The following is a 19,247-nucleotide window of genomic DNA, read 5'->3' as shown; positions in this document are numbered from 1 at the left end:
TCACAACCATACAGAACAACTGGTAATTATAACTGTTTTATAAATTCTAATGTTCAGATTTTTTGACAGCAGTCTGGATGACAAAAGCTTCTCAACCGAATAATAATAGGCATTTCCCATATTTATTCTGAGTTTAATTTTCTCCCAAGTGTCATTTATATTTGTTACTGTTGCTCCAAGATATTTGAATTTTTCCACCTCTCTGAAGGATAAATTTCCAATTTTTATATTTCCATTTCGTACAATATTCTGGTCATGAGACATAATCATATACTTCGTCTTTTCGGGATTTACTTCCAAACATATCGTTTTACTTGCATCAAGTAAAATTTCCGTGTTTTCCCTAATTGTTTGTGGATTTTCTCCTAACATATTCACGTCATCCACATAGACAAGAAACTGATGTAACTCGTTCAATTCCAAACCCTCTCTATTATCCTGAACTTTCCTAATGGCATATTCTAGAGCGAAGTTAAAAAATAAAGGTGATAGTGCATCTCCTTGCTTTAGCCTGCAGTGAATTGAAAAAGCATCCAACAGAAACTGGCCTATATGGACTCTGCTGTTCGTTTCACTGAGACATTTTAATTAATCAAACTAGTTTCTTCAGAATACCAACATCTATAAGAATATTATATAAAACTTCCCTCTTAACAGAGTCATACACCTTTTTGAAATCTGTGAATAACTGATGTACTGTACCCTTATACTCCCATTTTTTCTCCAGTATCTGTCGAATACAAAAAAATATGATCAGTAGTCGATCTATTACACCTAAAACCACACTGATGATCCCCAATAATTTCATCTACATACAGAGTTAATCTTCTCAAAAGAATATTGGACAAAATTTTGTACGACATCAACAAAAGTGATATTCCTCGAAAGTTACTTCAGTTAGTCTTGTCCCACTTCTTAAAAATAGGTACAATTATGAATTCCTTCCATTGTTCTGGTACAATTTCCTTGTCCCAAATAGCAAGTACAAGTTTATATATTTCACTAGATAATGCGCTTCCACCCTCTTGTATTAATTCTGCTGGAATTTGATCGATACCTGGAGACTGTACTTTTTCAGATTTTCTATTGCAATTTCGACTTCAGAGAATGTGGGTTCGGGTATAAATGGCTCAGCAGTTTGTATTTGAATGTTGTCCCGATCATTTCTGTTTGGCCTGCATACGTTTAGTAGTTACTCAGAATAGTTTTCCCATCTGTTCAAGATTGAATGAGAGTCAGCAAGAAAGTCACCATTCTCATCCTTGATCACGTTTACCCCTGCCTGATATCCGTTTTTAAATGTCTTTATGCCCTTATACAGGGTGTTTAAAAATACGGGGCATAATTTCAGGTATGTATTTCCCACATGTAGACAATCAAAATAGTTCATTACAACATGTGTCCGGAAATGCTTTATTTCCGAGTTATGGCCTTCACAACATTGAAATTCACCGGAACGTTTTTCTTTCCGCAGATCATTGCCGTCAAAGGATACATTAAGAGGGCACTCTGACAGTTCATTCCGAGGCGAAGGTTACATTCAGTGTTGTGTAGGCGTTAGACTGTGCGACATGTATTCAAATCAAGAGCTGGCAGAGATACACTTCATGTACGGTAAGGCGGATGGCAATGCTGCGCTGGCTCGTCGTTTGTACCAGGAGAGGTACCCACAGCGACAATGTCCAGATCGGAAGACATTTGTACGTCTCCATTACCGTCTGTGCGAGTATGGAAAATTTAACTCTCCTGGTTTGGGAAGGGGACGACCAAGATCTACAACTCCAGAAGTACAGGAGGAGATTCTGGAGGCTGTGAACATGACTCCTTCTATCAGCACACGAAGGGTAGCGTTGCAAGTCAATGTTCCTCATACGACTGTCTGGAGACTGTTGAAAGAGTAGGTATCAATTGTATCCTTATCATTTGCAACGTGTACAGGCCCTTTCACCAGCTGATTACCCTGCACGAGTTAGGTTCTGTCAGTGGTTCTTGCAGCAGTGCGGTGTAAATCCGAACTTTCCTGCCTTCGTATTATTTACAGATGAAGCACAGTTCACACGAGATGGCATAACAAATTTCCACAATCAGCATGTATGGGAGTATGAAAACCCACGTGCAACTGTTCCATCTCATCACCAGGTGCGGTTCTCCCTCAACATGTGGGCCGGTATCATTGGTGATCGATTAGTTGGACCCCATGTACTTGTAAACAGACTTACAGGGCAGGCATACACAAACTTCCTGGAAAACACCATACCTCATGTTTTAGAAGACACTCTACTGATCAATCGTCAACACATTCACTTCTTGCATGATGGCGCTCCTGCACACTTCAGTCGTACTGCTCGCCGGTACTTGGATCGAAGGTTTCCTGATCAATGGATAGGTAGAGGTGGCCCAATTGCTTGGCCTCCACGCTCACCTGATCTGAACCCTCTCGATTTCTACTTATGGGGCCATTTAAAATCATTGGTTTATTCGTCTCCGGTGCCTGATTTGGAATCCCTTCGGAATGGAATTGTGGCATGTTCTGAGGACATACACAATACTCCTGGAGTTTGGGATCGTGTTCGCAGGTCAATGAGACATCGATGTGAGGTCTGTATTCAAGCAGGAGGTGGACATTTTGAACATCTTCTGTAATGACAACGACCTGCGGAAAGAAAAACGTTCCGGTGAATTTCAATGTTGTGAAGGCCATAACTCGGAAATGAAGCATTTCCGGACACATGTTGTAATGAACTATTTTGATTGTCTACATATGGGAAATACATACCTGAAATTACGCCCCGTATTTTTAAACACCCTGTATAAATCTCTAATGTTTTTATTCTTAGGTACTATTTGTTTCTACCTCAGTCAGTTTTTCTCTCAAGTAATATCACTTTTTATTTCTAAGTGTATGACTTGCTTCCCATCTTTCATTGAAATAATTATCTCTGTTCATCTCAACTGGAACCTGTAAGAATTTCAATTTTGCCTGTTTCCTTTTTTTTTACTACCAAGGAACAATCTTCATCAAACCATCTTTCTCTTAGTTTCATAGTAACCTATGCTCCGCTCAACTGAAATTTTGATAATATAACTCTCATATTTTCCCACACGCTATTAACATCTAACTTTTTCTCAACGTCGTCGAAACATCCTAAAGTGGCAAACCTATTTGAAGTTTCGACCTGATAATTTTTCTTAGTTTCTCGTCCTTTAATTTCAGAATATTGAATCTTATGTACGAATATTAACTTGTTGCTCTACTCGCTTGGCTACTGATAGTCTTTCTCTTAATTCTCCACTTACCAAATAATGGTCACAATTGCAGTCTGCCTCCATGAAGGTTCAAATGTCTACTATCTAATATGTCTTCGTTTATCTATCAAGATAAATTCTAGGCTATTTGGTTGTGTGTTAATCCATCTGGAGAAGTCCAAGTGTATTTATGTATTATCCTTATGAAAAAATGTACTTTTGACAATTAAATTTTTTGATGTGGCAAAGTTGACTAACCTAACTCCATTGTCATTACTAGTTACGTGTAGGCTCTCTTTTCCAATAGTCAGTTTAAAAATACCCTTCTGTCCTACTTAAGCATTGAAATCCCCCAGTAAAATTTTCATGTGATATCTAGATAGCTGATTAAAAGTGTGTTCCAATTCGTCATTGAAGCTATTCTTTATATGGTCGTCTTTCTCTCCTGTAGGGGCGCGAACATTTATAACTACGATATCGCACCATCTGCCCTTAAGTACTAAATACGAAAAGCTGTCACTGACAAATTGGACCTTTTTTACTGCTGATTTTATTCTGTTATGAACAAAGAATCCTGTTCCTAATGGGTGATTATTGTTTCCTTTCCCATAATACAAGTAATCTCCTATGTGATATGCCATTCCCATCTAACCTAACCTCTTGTACTCCCACAAAGTCTATTCTGTGTCTAGCTAGTTCTTTTGCTTCTAATGTTATCCCTCCTGTTCTATAAATACTAGTTACGTTCCAAGTACCCTTACCAAATCTCATATCCTTATTCCTTTGCTGTGGTCGTGCCAGAGAATCAGTCCCATTCCGAGGTTTATTGTAGAGATTCGTAACGAGCTGTTTTTTTACGGTGATGAGTTGTTAGCCCTTCGCCCACCCCCCAAGCTGGAGGAGCACCCCTTATTGGCTGTCCACGATTGCTTATTCAATATATTCGCAGCACCCTCCATATCTGGAGTCCGTTACTCTATCCGCAACCTGAAGACATGCCATGCCATGGTGATAGGAACCCACAATACATGGCTTCTTATATTGCTACCTCCAATAAACTGTCCATCAACGTGCTTTCCCTTGCGGCATTAATTTTTCTTAGATTACATCTTGTAAAGATTTACAACTGCAGCTACCTGACCCACGCACGACAATGTCATTACGACGCAAAGGGAAAGTATTTTATACACAAGAGAAATGCCGGCTTGTGTGTAAAAATATTGAATTGCCATGAAACTTGAACTTGTTTTCAGTTTCATTAAATTTTATTGTCATAGTTATGGAACAATGTTTATATTTCATCGATCTCTGGGTAAAAATTGTAATATACAGTATGCATCCGATACAATTGTGAAATATGCACCAACCCTTTAATATGCATTTATATGCACTCTAAAACTTTCCCCATTGATTCCCCATAGCATGAAAGACATTTCTCTCATACATGCATATCTTTAACCTTAAAGGGATAAATCATGCTAATATGCAAAAATCCGCCCTAATCACCATCGCATTTAAAGGTCCGAGACAAAATGTCCGATGCAGTAAGCTGCCAGCCTTACGATTCATGTCATTCTACGAGAAACTATTGAGCGAAAAACCGTAACTCATACGACCCAGTTAAATGGGAATGGAATTGAAAAAAAAATGGTCGTAATCCACACAATAACTGTTAACAGACTATCAGGCGCGGATACAAGGGGGGGGGGGTCTGGGGGGCTATAAACCCCCCTATCATTTCAAAGACTTTTTTTATTTAAAATGTACAAAGCATTATTTTTTCATTCATATAACTTCTATGATTTCTTCACTCTCTAAACTTCATATTATTTTGCTATTTTACTTTGACATACAAACTCTCTTTACAGTTCGCAGTGAATAGATCAGGTAAGTGGTCGCATTCCTTAGGGGTCGTTACCATGGGGTTTAACAATAGCTCGAACTTCGGAACGGAAATCTAACGGTAACCACCTCTACCACACTGTAGCTAGGCTGCTACCAATATCTTTGTTATCGTACTTTACAATAGCCACTACATTCGACTTCTGAATTGAGACGAGAAGTGATCAGTCTGCACAGGTGAATTATTTAGTGTAACAGTTATAAGAAATTATAAAATGTCGGAACGTAAGTTTCAAACAAATATCTTACAATTTTTCAAGAAGCCGTGTGGTGAAGTGAAAGAAAAGTGCAGTACGGATGACAATGATACAACTGATGAAGAAAAGTGTATGCCTGTTAATACCGTAACAGGGAATCGGTTATGTGCGGTGAAAGTGATGACGCTAGTTCGACGACTCATAATGTATTAGATATTGGTTGCTTAGTGGAAAAAGAAATATGCAGTGACGAGATAAAATACAAAGCTCTAACAAATCCATGGGTTCCAGACGAAAAATATCCATTTCCGAGGACACTAGAATCGGGACAGTCTAGACAATTTCAGCATGCGTGGCTTAAAAGATTTACATGGCTGTCTTACAGTAAGAAGGATGAAGGTGCGTTCTATCACGTGTGCGTTTTATTCGGAACTAAAGAGGGAGGGCGAAGCAAACTTACGTTACACAGTTTAGTTACGAAACCTCTAAGAAAATTCAAAAAGGCCTTTGAAATATTCAGGAGACATTCAGAGAACAGTTATAACAAAACTGCTCTCTTAAAATGTGACAACTTTAAACGAGTGTTTGAAGGTAAGGTAGAGAACGTTCTGGTTCAATTGAATAATGAAGTGTTACAAACAATGCGCGAAAACAGGATGAAACTTGTCCCATAGTAAAAACAATTATTTTGTGCGGCCGACAAAATATTCCATTAAGAGGACACAGGGATGATGGTGCGATTGACTTGGAAAGCGAAAATCAAAACGAAGGTAATTCCAAGGAGCTTCTTAAATATCGCGTTGATGCCGGTGATCAGATTCTGCATATTCATCTTAAAAATGCCCCAAAAAAAACTCTTCTCTAACAAGTAAAACAACGCAAAACGATCTCATAAACTGTTGTGGCACCATTATTGAAAAGAACATTGTTGAAGAGGTTAACCAAAGTAAAACATTCCAGACGACTTCAGCTTCGTTAAACTGTAAGTAACATTTAATCGACTTTCCATTCCAGTCACTATTTCCTTTAGAATTAGAACTAACTGAAGACTTAGAACCTAAGAGTGACAATATTGTTGTGGTTTATTTATTTCTTTTTAATCCCATTGTTCTGTGTAATGATTATACTACTGTATTCATATGTTAATTGAGGGGTTGGTGCAAGAAAGGCACTTCTCTCAAATGCAAGTTTAGAGAAAATTGATGTTGGAAACTCAAACCGTAATAATGTTATCTATGCATGCCTTTACATTTTGTGTACCGGTACTCCTGACCTCTATGATTACAGTATTGAACTACAACTTTGTGATCATATGCATAACAGATCAGAGATCACAATAAAGCGTTTTACTCAAAAAGGGCACATCCTCTAAAATGCCCTTCTTGCACCCAGCCCCTCAATTATTATTAGCCCCCCCCTATTATTAAATTCTAGATCCGCGCCTGCAGACTATTACGATTCATTCATAACCGACGATTGTCATTAAAATAAGACTATAAGACTTCTCGCTCGTCTGGCACAAAACTGGTTTCGTACTGTGTACTCATTGAAGCGAACGGCTAGGTTGCGGTGATTTACCGCAGCTTTGGCACCTCTGTTGTGGCGGGTGTCGAATTCATTTAGCGAGGGCTGTCAAGGAAGTAGAATTGGCCGGAAGCCCAATTTTATCCGAGACTGGAGTAGCTAAATGCGTCATCGTGATCTCGCTCCATCTCTGTCTGAGGCGGAGTTCATAATGAAGTCTTTCATACACTCGCAGGCAGAAACGAGCTCACCACGCCGCGCCGCAGATAGGTAAGTCTGACTTCATTAGTGACGGGTGGGCGTCGCTTTCGAGTAGTGACAGTTTCAAATACCGGTAGTGTGTCTGCAAATGTGATTTACTGACATCTTGGTTTGTCAGTGCGCTGGCGTCCCGACTGTGCGTACTTGTACCGGTAGCCTACTTGAAGCAGTGTGGATACCCGTTGGATACCTCGAAGATGTAAAACATTCTGAAGTAGGCTATGTCCTACTGTCATTGACATTGTATCAGACTAATCTTTGATCCCGTGTAGTTCGAGGCTCATATGATATTTCGAGGTAGGTGTTCACCGTTATTCATGAAGGTCAGACCCTTCACGCTTGTTTCTAGCATTATGAAGTTTTGATAGTTGAAATCAGCCGTGGCGAAAATGTGACCCGCCAGCACATTGTGGCTCGGAATGATAGCTATGCATTTCTCTTGCTTCCTACCTCCCCCAAACCCCACCCTCTCACTCACTGGAGTCAAACTCCGTTCCATTTGAATTTGTTTCTGACCTGCGAGTGGCGTATTGTCGCAATGTCTCTCTCGAAACCATGTACCTCTACAAAAACGAAAGTTTGAAGTAGAATGGGAGGAGGCATTTTTTTACTGCCAATATGATGAGAATATTAAATATATGATATGTTCACAAGTATTACGAGGAAACCGTTGTATAACATAAAACGGCATTATACTACATGTTACTCATGTCATGAAACTTCAAAAGGTTAAGTCATTATTATTATTATTATTATTATTATTATTATTATTATTATCATCATCATTATTATTATTTATTTATTTTGCTAATAATTGCAACATTATATATATATATATATATATATATATATATATATATATATACAGAAAAAAACATTAGCTCGCCCCTGAAAGAGTAGAACTCGTGCTCAGGGGCGGATTCCTGAATTGAAGTTAATAAGTAGACAATACAATTTGTCTTATATGTCTACTATGCAATTAGAATATATAAATTTAAGTTTACAATTTTTCAATTTTTATTAGCCTATTATTATCTCTGTACGTCGATCCTTTTTCAGCAGATGTACGAATAATGCGGTTAGCTCTTCAATTTAAACTCACAGATTTAAATTGTGATGTTAAATGAAAGCTAGCTGTAAGGACTTGATAAATGTTGAACTTTTCAAATCTTTGCCAAAAAAATAAAGATCCTAAGCTTCGTTCTTTCGCTTGCTCTGTTGAAGCCATGTTCGCTACAACTTACGTTTGTGAAAAATTATTTTCAACAATGAAAATAGTAAAAACCAAATTTAGATCACGACTGACAGACAAATACCTTCGTGATCAACTACGACTGGCAGTGACATAATTCCTGAGTTTGAAACTCTGTCGCAGAGACATTCTGAAGACAGTTAATCTTAGGTTGTTATAATGTGTACTATGTTTTCTTATTCATTTCTTTCTTCGTTACACGTACTAAACATTAGTTTGTAACCTTATACTGTATAAAATTATATTTAAGGGCTTGACGTAAGGAAAATGAAAATCCGTTAATAAGTCAGTCAGTTGCTTCACTTCCCTTTGGGTGTCCGCCTCCCTCCATAGGTGCTATGCGCGTTGCAGGTTACACAGTGGCTCGGCGCACGATCACATTTTCGCCATGGCTGGTTAAAATGATTCAAACTGCCCTTTCCTCGTTCTTTCTATACTTGTTCCAACAAGTCTTAAAAGATTATCAATGTTGATATAGCTATAGTCGTCAGAGTCAGTCGTTCATTTAAGTGTTCTTTCAGTTTGTCTGTATTGACTTATTTTATCTGTCTATTAAAAAGAATGTTTAATTCCTTGCGGATATATTATTTTTTTTTAATTCAGAAGTTTGTATCCTGTAAAAAACTCTTCTTTTTCCTCTTCTTCTCCCCCACCTCCAAGTATTGTGCTATAGCCCCAATTCCAACTGCAACAAAGGGGAATTATCAGTTCATACTTCCTGTATAACTTCTAATTTTTTAGAATTATTATTCAATTTTCCGTGGCTGATATTGGCCGCCTTGAAGTTTCGAGAAAGTTGGGGCTGGGAACAGCCATTGTTTGGGGTGGAGGTCCAGGAAATGTGATTTTTTATGGCTCATCAAGTAGAAAAATAATTGGTTTAGCAATTCAATCATTCTTCGTTACTACGCAATTAATAGCTCACTGGTGGGAATATTTTCATTATTAATACAAAGTAATATTAAGAGTAAAATAGTGGCGTAAGCAAGGTTTCTTTCTGAAGAGGGGGGTTTCAATCAGAGTTTTGTGTCTAATCATAAATGAATTATTTAAGCTTCGGTGTACTCGTTTCCCAGTCAAGACCTTAACCTTCGAAGTATGACATTGTTTCCCTCCCTTCTAGGTTTCACTGTTACTTTGTTTTATTAACAGGGTATACGAGGTATAGAGAAGAAAATTACTCGTTAAAAATTAGTAATAAAAATAAATATTTTCATAAAGACTAGGTCTATATATTTTTTCGAACATATTACACAAAATACTAAAGGCTATTGACATACATTAAAGCAAACTATTGAAAGAACACGCAAACTGAATATTAGATTTAAATAATAGATTGAAACCGTCACGTCCTAAAGATACTGAAACTATTGGCTAAGATATCGACATGATATAAGAACAAATTCTACGTGTAAGTCACAAAGAGCTGGATTTATATGCACTATACGCTAAGATTGACAGTAGGCCTAACTGTATTCTGGTAGGCGTGGTGTACATTACGGTTAAGAAAGCATACCAGTAGTTTACAACGCTACGAAATTTAAATCTTCCAGTCTTGATCTAATACAGCATTACCTAAAGAAGCCAAGCAGCCATCTATTGAACGGCGCTAGGAGCGTAGTCGTAGTGCGAAGTTATAGTTACAGTGGTTGTCAAGAAACGCTGCGTTTATATTTGTTTTGTCTTCTTTAAAACTTCTGTGATTAGACACAATGTGCATTGCTTCCCACGCCAAACCTAAGTATCCAGATATACTGTATGTGATATCAGAAGCATATGGGGACGCGGTTAAATATATACGAAATAACAATACTACTTTATAGTGTATTGAAAATCCGGACTTCACTCATATAGCAATACCGGTAACTAAAATCCAAGACAGATAATATCACGAATATTAGATTATATTGTGAATTTTATTAGTAACAACAATGTAATTTATTCGTCACAACAATAATTCCTTTCTACAATTCACCTTAACGCTCTCGTCAACAATTGGATCTCCACTCAACATAGTATTCGTTATAGCACTCCACCGACGACAATGACAATTTACTTGGACTATTACGCACAACAATGAACTGTTAATCTTAACTAATATTTACAAAGCACTATTTACAAATCTGAACTATCAGTTCTCAGTTCACAGTTCTTCTATCTCAGTCACTCGAGTTCACAGTATCTCGAACCACAGACCTTCAGAGACAGTTCACTGTACTCGAACTCGGGTCCCTCCAACTGCGGTCCACTGCACTCGAACTCAGGTCCCTCCAACTGCGGTCCACTGCACTCGTACTCAGGCCTTCGGATGTTGACGCAGATGCGGACGCACACTCGAGTCGAACTCCGGCTGGCTTGCTTGCTCTGGCTTTCTCACTGACTGAATAACTGAAAACTCTGAAAACTGCTGTCGTTCCTTCGCGTCCGTAATTTATAGCAACAGCGACGTAGCCTCGAAGGCTCCACGTGTCTCTAGAGATGGCACTCCAGAAAAATCCCGAGCCCTCTCCTCTCTACCAGCACCAGATGCGCGCGCACTCTCGCTCCACTCTCTCGCCGTGTTGGCCCTTTTCCCCTCTCCGCCGCGCGCCATCCCAAGTGCTCCGCGCGATCTTCTCTCTTGCGGGACGCTGGTCGTGAGTTCGAATCTCACGTCGCTGTCACATTGCTCCCTCCTTAGGACTGCTCGTCCCGGGCAGTCCCTTGGTAGGCTGCTAATCGGTCCAGATGCATCACCATCATCTTCCCTCGAGGTTGTCGCTGGATGCGGTACACCACGTCGTTGATCCGGGTCACCACGCGGTATGGTCCATCCCAGGCACGCTGCAGCTTTGGTGATTTCCCTTTGGTCCTGGTAGGTCGATACAGCCACACCCGGTCGCCCTCCTGGAATCCTGCAGAGTTGGCTAATCTGTCGTAGCGCACCTTCATCCTGTCGCTGGCCATCTTGAGGTGCTCTCTGGCCAGTTGGTGAACTCCATTCAACTTCTCGGTGAGTTCTGCCACATAGTCAGTCGCTGGCTGGTCGGCGCTGGGTGGCGTGCCAAACAGCAGATCACAGGGCAGGCGCAGCTCTCTCCCGAAGACCATGTTTGCCGGTGTCATCCCTGTTGTATCGTGGACCGAAGCTCTGTAGGCCAAGAGGAACAGTGGAATTCTGGCATCCCAGTCTCGTTGATGGTTGGACACCACCTTCCGCAGGTGCTCCTCCACGGTTTTGATGTATCGTTCCACCATGCCGTCGGACTGTGGGTGGAGGGGAGTGGTCCTGGTTTTATGCACCCCCAGACGCTCGAACAATTCTCCCATCAGGTTGGATTCGAAGTTGCGCCCCTGATCGCTGTGCAATTCCCGGGGCACCCCGAATCGGCAGATGAAGTTGTCAAGCAGCGCGTCGGCCACCGTCGAGGCCTCTTGGTTGGGAATCGCGTACACCTCTGGCCATTTTGTGAAGTAATCCATGGCGACTAGCAGGTAGCGGTTCCCGCGATCCGTGACCGGGAACGGTCCAGCAACGTCGATGGCGATCCTCTCAAAAGGAGCTCCCACGTTGTACTGCTGCATGGCTCCCCTGCTGCGGGTCCTTGGTCCGCGACTGGCTGCACAGGTGTCGCATCTTCGGCACCATTGTTCCGTGTCGGTTCTCTGATGCAACCAATAGAACCTCTGCCTTAACTTGTCCAGCGTCCTGTTGGCTCCCAGGTGGCCTCCAGTCACTCCAGCATGAGTCTCCTCCAGCACTTCCTTCACCTTGCTCCTGGGCAGGACAAGTTGTTCTATGTGGGTCCTTCCATCGGCCGACTCCCAAATCCTCTTCAGGATACCGTCCTTGACAGTGAAGGATTCCCACTGGGCCCAGTAGCTCTTGTAAGTGGTGCTACGGTTGGCGATATCGGCCCATACTGGTCTCTGGCCGGACTCCACATCACGCAGTAGCTGTCCAATGTTTGGGTCCTCCAGCTGCTCCCTCCTTATGGCGGCGTTATCCCATCCTGGGCTCGGCTGGGCGGCAATTGCTCGGACTGCGTGGGCGCCATCCCGCTCTTCTACTTTCAGGCAGTGTTTACAGCCATCCGGGCATGGGCGTCGTGATAAGGCATCAGCGTTGGAATGTTTCTTCCCTTGTCGGTGTTCGGAGGTGAAGTTGTACTCCTGCAGTCGTTGAACCCAACGGGCGGTCTGCCCCTCCAGATTCTTGAAGCCCAATAGCCAGGTGAGTGCAGAATGGTCTGTCCTCAGATGGAACTCCTGGCCATACAAATATTTGTGGAAATGCTTCAGGGCTTCCACAATGGCAAGAAGTTCTCTACGGGTCACGCAGTAGTTTCTCTCAGCCTTGGACAATGTTCGGCTGAAGTAGGCAATCACCCTTCCTTGCCCGTCCTGTTCCTGAGAGAGTACTCCGCCGATGCCTACGTTGCTAGCGTCCGTGTCGAGCGTGAACTTCCTTCCAGGGATAGGATATCCCAGTACAGGAGCAGTGCAGAGCGCTTCTTTCAGCGACTGGAAGGATGACTCCGCCTCGTCTGTCCACTGGAATTGTCGTTTCTCCTCGGTCAGCTGGGTCAGAGGCTTAGCGATGTTGGCGTACCCAGCTACGAACCTTCTGTAATAAGTGCAGAGGCCGAGAAAGCGGCGCAGCTCCTGCTTGTCCCTCGGTCTCGGCCATCCTCTGACGGCTTGTAGCTTCTCCGGGTCCGTGGCCACTCCGTTGGTCCCTACTACGTGTCCCAAGTAGTTGACCTTCTTCTGGAATAGATGACATTTCTTCGGGTTCAACTTCAGTCTGGCTTGTCGCAGTCTCTCGAACACTTTCCTCAGGTTCAACAGCTGTTCGCCGAAAGTCTTGCCCACCACGATGACGTCATCAAGGTACAGCAAACAGGTGTCGTATGTCAGGCCTCTCATTACGGACTCCATTAGTCTCTGGAATGTAGCCGGGGCGTTGCAGAGGCCGAACGGCATAACGGTGAACTGCCATAGTCCCCGGCCTGTAGAGAATGCCGTTTTCTCCTTGTCCTCAGGATGTAGCGCCACCTGCCAGTATCCTGACTTGAGATCCAACGTCGAGAACCACTCTGCTCCGGCCAGGGTGTCCAAGGTGTCGTCAATTCGTGGAAGGGGAAAGCAGTCTTTCCTGGTGACGTCATTCAGTCTTCTGTAGTCCACGCAGAAACGCAGGTCCCCATTCTTCTTCTTCACCAGCACTACAGGTGATGACCAAGGGCTGTCGGATTCCTCGATGACCCCTCTTGCTTTCATGCCCTCCAGTTGACAGTCAATCTCCCTCTGTTTAGCTAGAGGGACGCGTCGAGGAGGTTGTCTGATTGGGCGAGCATTTCCGGTGTCAATGCGGTGCTGAACTTTCTCCGTTCTCCCGTAGTCGTTTTCAGACAGACTGAAAACGTCCTGAAACTCTGTCAGTAGATCGTGGACTTGTCTTCTTTCTCTTTTGCTTAAATTCGCCGGCAATTCTCGAGCCAGCTCTTTCAGTGATGGGTCTAGATCTGGACGTGGTCCGTGACACTCCTCGTTTTCTGCTAGCGACGTCACAGACACCACCGGCTCGACGTTACCTAGTACAGTTCCACTAGGCACCTCCTTGTCCCGATTGGTGGCATTCAGGACCCTCACCGGTACCACCTTCTGATTCGGGAGTAGGGATCTGGCCACATAAACCCCATCTATCGGAGTTGTTTGCGAATCGAGGAGCAGGTTTCTCTTAGGTTGTCCGTCCAGTCTTGCCGTCACCACCATCTCGCAGCCTGCTGGGATTGTCACTTGATTCTCCAAGGTGAGTCTGCTGGCCATGGGTTGGTCTTCGACGTCCCTCAGGAACACTTCATCCTGACCAAAACGGAGGATACGGCGCCGGACGTCCACCGTTGCATCGAAGATCCGCATGGCGTCGAGTCCCAGGATGACGTCTTCAGTGATGTTGGCGACGAACACCCACATCTCCAGTCTCCTCTTTCCCAAGGTCAAGTCCAGGAAAACCTCTTTTTGGATGGGCAGGTTCTCGCCTGAGGCAGTACGTAGCTCATACCAGCGCAGCGGCGTCCTCCCAGGTAGTCCACGCACGACTTCCGGTCTGGCGATAGTGAGCGACGCCCCGGTGTCTACCAGTACTCTGCATGGGCGGCCTCTTATCCATCCGTCAGCAATCAGCCCATCGTCGCATCTTCTGTTAACCGTCTTCAAGATCAGCCGAGGGGATGGTGATGACGGCGCCGACGTGCCCCTCATCGCATCGGCCCCTTTTAGTTTTCCTGTTTGTGACCAGATCGGTCACAGTCCCTCCTCAGGTGTCCAGGCTCGCCGCAGGACCAGCAGGTGGGCACTCCTCGTCTTCGTCGCTCGGGTGATTTCGGTTGACGTTCCTCGACGTCGGCCGCCGCGACGCTCCTAATCCGGTGCGATGCCGAGACGTTCGCCGTCAACTTGGCTGCCTCCATCCTGAGGGCCGCCGCCAGAGCTGCATTGATGGTGCGATGCTCTGCCAAGAGTAGCTGTTGCTTTATTTCCGGGTCTCGAACTCCGCTGCCGAAGGTGTAGGCCGCCTCTCCAGCGATGAAGTCATTAGGTAGGCCCCTGAGCGCCTTATGGGCCAGTTGTTCCACCGCCATCGCGAATTCTTGCAGGGACTCGCCTGACTGTTGGACCCTCGTTTTTAGTTGGGTCCTAAATGCTGCAGCAAGTTGATGGTCACCATAACGTCCCTCCAGGGCCGCCATTATCTCAGCGGCTGTCCCATCTTCTGGAACGCTGTGAAGAATCTCCGACGCCTGTCCTTGAAGCGCGGTCAGCAACTGAGTAGTCTTCTCCGCTGGGGTCCAGCCATTATGTGCTGCGGTGGCCTCGAACTGGCGACGGAATATCGCCCAAGACGTCGTACCGTCGAACTTCGGCGTCTTGACGTTGTGATGTCTGGCTGAAGGCGATGATTCCGCAGGGCCACTATATGGAGTCCTCAACTCTGTGGCCGCTTCTTGCATGGCACGTCGAACCTCCTCGGCAACTATCTGTTTTTGTTCTCTAGCCTGGCGATCCACCAACGCGAGGATGTGCTTGTTTTCTTCAGCATGTTTTTCCATCACCTCACTCGTCTTGTCCAGCAACTCGCTCGTCTGCTCTTGACGGCGCTCGAGATCGCGGATTTTGCCGTCGAAATGGTCTACCTCCTGTCTCAATTCGGTTACTGCCTCGTTTATAGTTGTAAAATTCTTGTTTAGGTTGTCAAGGTCGGCTTTGAGTTCGTCTTTCACGATGGCGACAATTCCATCTACGTGGGCTGAAACGCTTTCAATTTGCGTAGTGACGTCATCTTTCACTCCGCTTATGTCGCCTTTCACTTCACTTATATCGTTCTTCAACTCACTGATGTGCTTGTTCATTTCGTCTTTCATTTCTGCTTTCATTTCCGCGATGGCTTGCAGGATCTGCTGTAGGTTCTCCATTGTCGGTAATATCCCACTTCTGACACCAATGTGAATTTTATTAGTAACAACAATGTAATTTATTCGTCACAACAATAATTCCTTTCTACAATTCACCTTAACGCTCTCGTCAACAATTGGATCTCCACTCAACACAGTATTCGTTATAGCACTCCACCGAAGACATTGACAAATTACTTGTACTATTACGCACAACAATGAACTGTTAATCTTAACTAATATTTACAAAGCACTATTTACAAATCTGAACTATCAGTTCTCAGTTCACAGTTCTTCTATCTCAGTCACTCGAGTTCACAGTATCTCGAACCACAGACCTTCAGAGACAGTTCACTGTACTCGAACTCGGGTCCCTCCAACTGCGGTCCACTGCACTCGAACTCAGGTCCCTCCAACTGCGGTCCACTGCACTCGTACTCAGGCCTTCGGATGTTGACGCAGATGCGGACGCACACTCGAGTCGAACTCCGGCTGGCTTGCTTGCTCTGGCTTTCTCACTGACTGAATAACTGAAAACTCTGAAAACTGCTGTCGTTCCTTCGCGTCCGTAATTTATAGCAACAGCGACGTAGCCTCGAAGGCTCCACGTGTCTCTAGAGATGGCACTCCAGAAAAATCCCGAGCCCTCTCCTCTCTACCAGCACCAGATGCGCGCGCACTCTCGCTCCACTCTCTCGCCGTGTTGGCCCTTTTCCCCTCTCCGCCGCGCGCCATCCCAAGTGCTCCGCGCGATCTTCTCTCTTGCGGGACGCTGGTCGTGAGTTCGAATCTCACGTCGCTGTCACAATATACTTGTTTTTTTGAAAGATGGGACATGACAGGAGCGTTGCGATCGGAAAAACAACTGAATGTCACATAGCGTGATAGGCCTGTTGCTATGGTAACAACGGTTGAGTTGCCAAACTTACCGTTCCCACATGGCGAGTGCTTAATAGCTCTCTTGGCGACATTTATTGTGCTCACAGTGTTAGCATTGGTACGTTTCGTCTTTGATTCTCTGTATTGTTTTCTTACCTTTGCGTCAATTGTCAATGAATGTTTTAACGTCAGCCATCTTAACGTCAATTGATACCTTCCATCAGCTGGCAGCGTGGTAGTCTATATTGGCAACACTGTACTGTAGTTCCAAGTTCGGCCGCTTAACTGTCATGTCCCATCTTCCAAAAAAATAAGTATAGTAATCATACATTTCTTTAAGAGTCATTAATATTTATCTCTGATGAAGTTGACTGAACTTACAATATCATTAACTCTTTTCTTTGAGTCCCAAGATTTGAACTCTAAAATATCCCTCTCCCGTCGGTACGCCACTGTCTTCAACCCATAATGGAATTTATGTAAGTGATACCGTCCCGATTTTTTTACAGAACTGCAGATATCTATGATAAACAGTAGAAAGGTTGGTTACCAGACCGATTGATATTTTTGAGAGCTTTCTTTCCCGTAGCTAACAAAGAGCACCGAAAATTCTTCCTTTACCATCATCCGTAGACATATTGCTAAGGGGTTACCGCAAGACACGGATAGAGGGACCAAGTGGCCGGGACTCACTTCCTCCATTTTTAAAAGTCTGAAGTGTTTCAATATCTTCATCATAGCCTACTTAAATGCTTACTTTGATAAACAGCATTATAATATTCAAAATGACTACAATATACCGGCACTAATAGCTATTTCGTGTGTTCTTATGCAATATTAATTGCATAAATGCGTCTATTTAAATCGTACAATGAAGTCCGCTATTTGATCATAATTGAGAAAATGCTCTTTGTGTGTAATTCATAAATGAAAATTTAACTTCTTATTTGATGTAGTAAATTATTTCATTTATGTATTCTCTTGTAATAGTATTTTCTCATGGAATTTCGTCCAGTATATGGAACCGGTATCCACCCAACACCGTGATGAATTTGGGGAAATATGATAGGTAACAAAATCCGATTTCGAAAATCAATTTATAACCACTGGGGAGATAATCGTTACCCATATGCTAGTTGGATGATCATTCACCTCTGCTGAGGCATGTGGACCTGAGACCAGCAGTGGGTTGGTGGCTGTGGCTCTTCATGGGCTATCGTGCCACGGTTTACATTACCTTGAATAGTAGTTCGTGAATATTCTTTTGAGAAGATTAACTACGTACGTAGATGAAATTATTGGGGATCATCAGTGAGGTTTTAGATGTAATAGATCGACTATTGATCAGGTTTTTTGTATTCGACATATATTGGAGAAAAAATGGAAGTATAAGGGTACAGTACATGTTATTCATAGACTTAAAAAAAGGCATAAGACTCGGTTAAGAGAGGAGTATTATATGATATTCTTATTGAATTTGGTATTCCCAATAAACTAGTTCGATTAATCAAAATGTGTCTCAGTGAAACGTACAGCAGAGTCCGTATAGGCTAGTGTCTATCTGATGCTTTTCCAATTCACTGCGGGCTAAAGCAAGGAGATGCACTATCACCTTTACTTTTTAACTTCGTTCTAGAATATGCCTTTAGGAAAGTTCAGGATAACACAGAGGGTTTGGTATTGAACGGGTTACATCAACTTCTTGTCTGTGCGGATGACGTAAATATGTTAGGAGAAAATCCACAAACGATTAGGGAAAACACGGAAATTTTACTTGAAGCAAGTCAAGCGATATGTTTGGAAGTAAATCCCGAAAAGACAAAGTATGTGATTATGTCTCGTGACCAAAATATTGTACGAAATGGAGATATAAAAATTGAAGATTTATCCTTCGAAGAGGTGGAAAAATTTAAATATCTTGGAGCAACAGTAACAAATATAAATGACACTCGGAAGGAAATTAAACGCAGAATAAATATGGGAAATGCCTGTTACTATTCTGTTGAGAAGCTTTTGTCATCTAGCCTGCTGTCAAAAAATCTGAAAGTTAGAATTATGAAACAGTTATATTACCGGTTGTTCTGTATGGTTGTGAAACTTGGATTCTCACTTTGAGAGAGGAACAGAGATTAAGGGTGTTTGAGAATAAGGTTCTTAGGAAAATATATGGGGCTAAAAGAGGGATAAAGTTACAGGAGAATGGAGAAAGTTGCACAACGCAGAACTGCACGCACTGTATTCTTCACCTGACATAATTAGGAACATTAAATCCAGACGTTTGATATGGGCAGGGCATGTAGCACGTATGGGCGAATCCAGAAATGCATATAGAGTGTTAGTTGGGAGACCGGAGGGAAATAGATCTTTGGAGAGGCTGAGATGGGAGGATAATATTAAAATGGATTTGAGGGAAGTGGGATATGATGGTAGGGAATGGATTAATCTTGCACAGGATAGGGACAGATGGTGGGCTTATGTGAGGACGGCAATGAATCTTCGGGTTCCTTAAAAGCCATTTGTAAGTCTAAGTAAGTAGTTCGTGAATATGAA

The 19,247-nt window shown here is 43.1% G+C and overlaps 1 protein-coding gene across 5 annotated transcripts in view; it reads left to right on the top strand.

Annotated features, from left to right (window-relative positions):
* Positions 1-6,911: 6,911 nt before the first annotated feature.
* The window catches only part of LOC138696403 (putative fibroblast growth factor 1), a 94,066-nt gene continuing 81,730 nt past the window's right edge, over positions 6,912-19,247 (top strand). Inside the window, exon 1 of one of the 5 annotated variants that reach the window (XM_069821319.1) lies at positions 6,912-7,139. In XM_069821319.1, coding sequence (XP_069677420.1) covers positions 7,033-7,139 — 107 coding nt within the window. In that variant the 5' untranslated portion in view covers positions 6,912-7,032. The other 4 variants (XM_069821322.1, XM_069821318.1, XM_069821323.1 and 1 more) reach the window with 4 other exon arrangements.

Source organism: Periplaneta americana, chromosome 3, assembly GCF_040183065.1.
Source record: "Periplaneta americana isolate PAMFEO1 chromosome 3, P.americana_PAMFEO1_priV1, whole genome shotgun sequence".
NCBI lineage: Eukaryota > Metazoa > Arthropoda > Insecta > Blattodea > Blattidae > Periplaneta > Periplaneta americana.
Note: the sequence above shows the minus strand (reverse complement) of the source record. Positions and strands in the feature narration are given on the sequence as shown.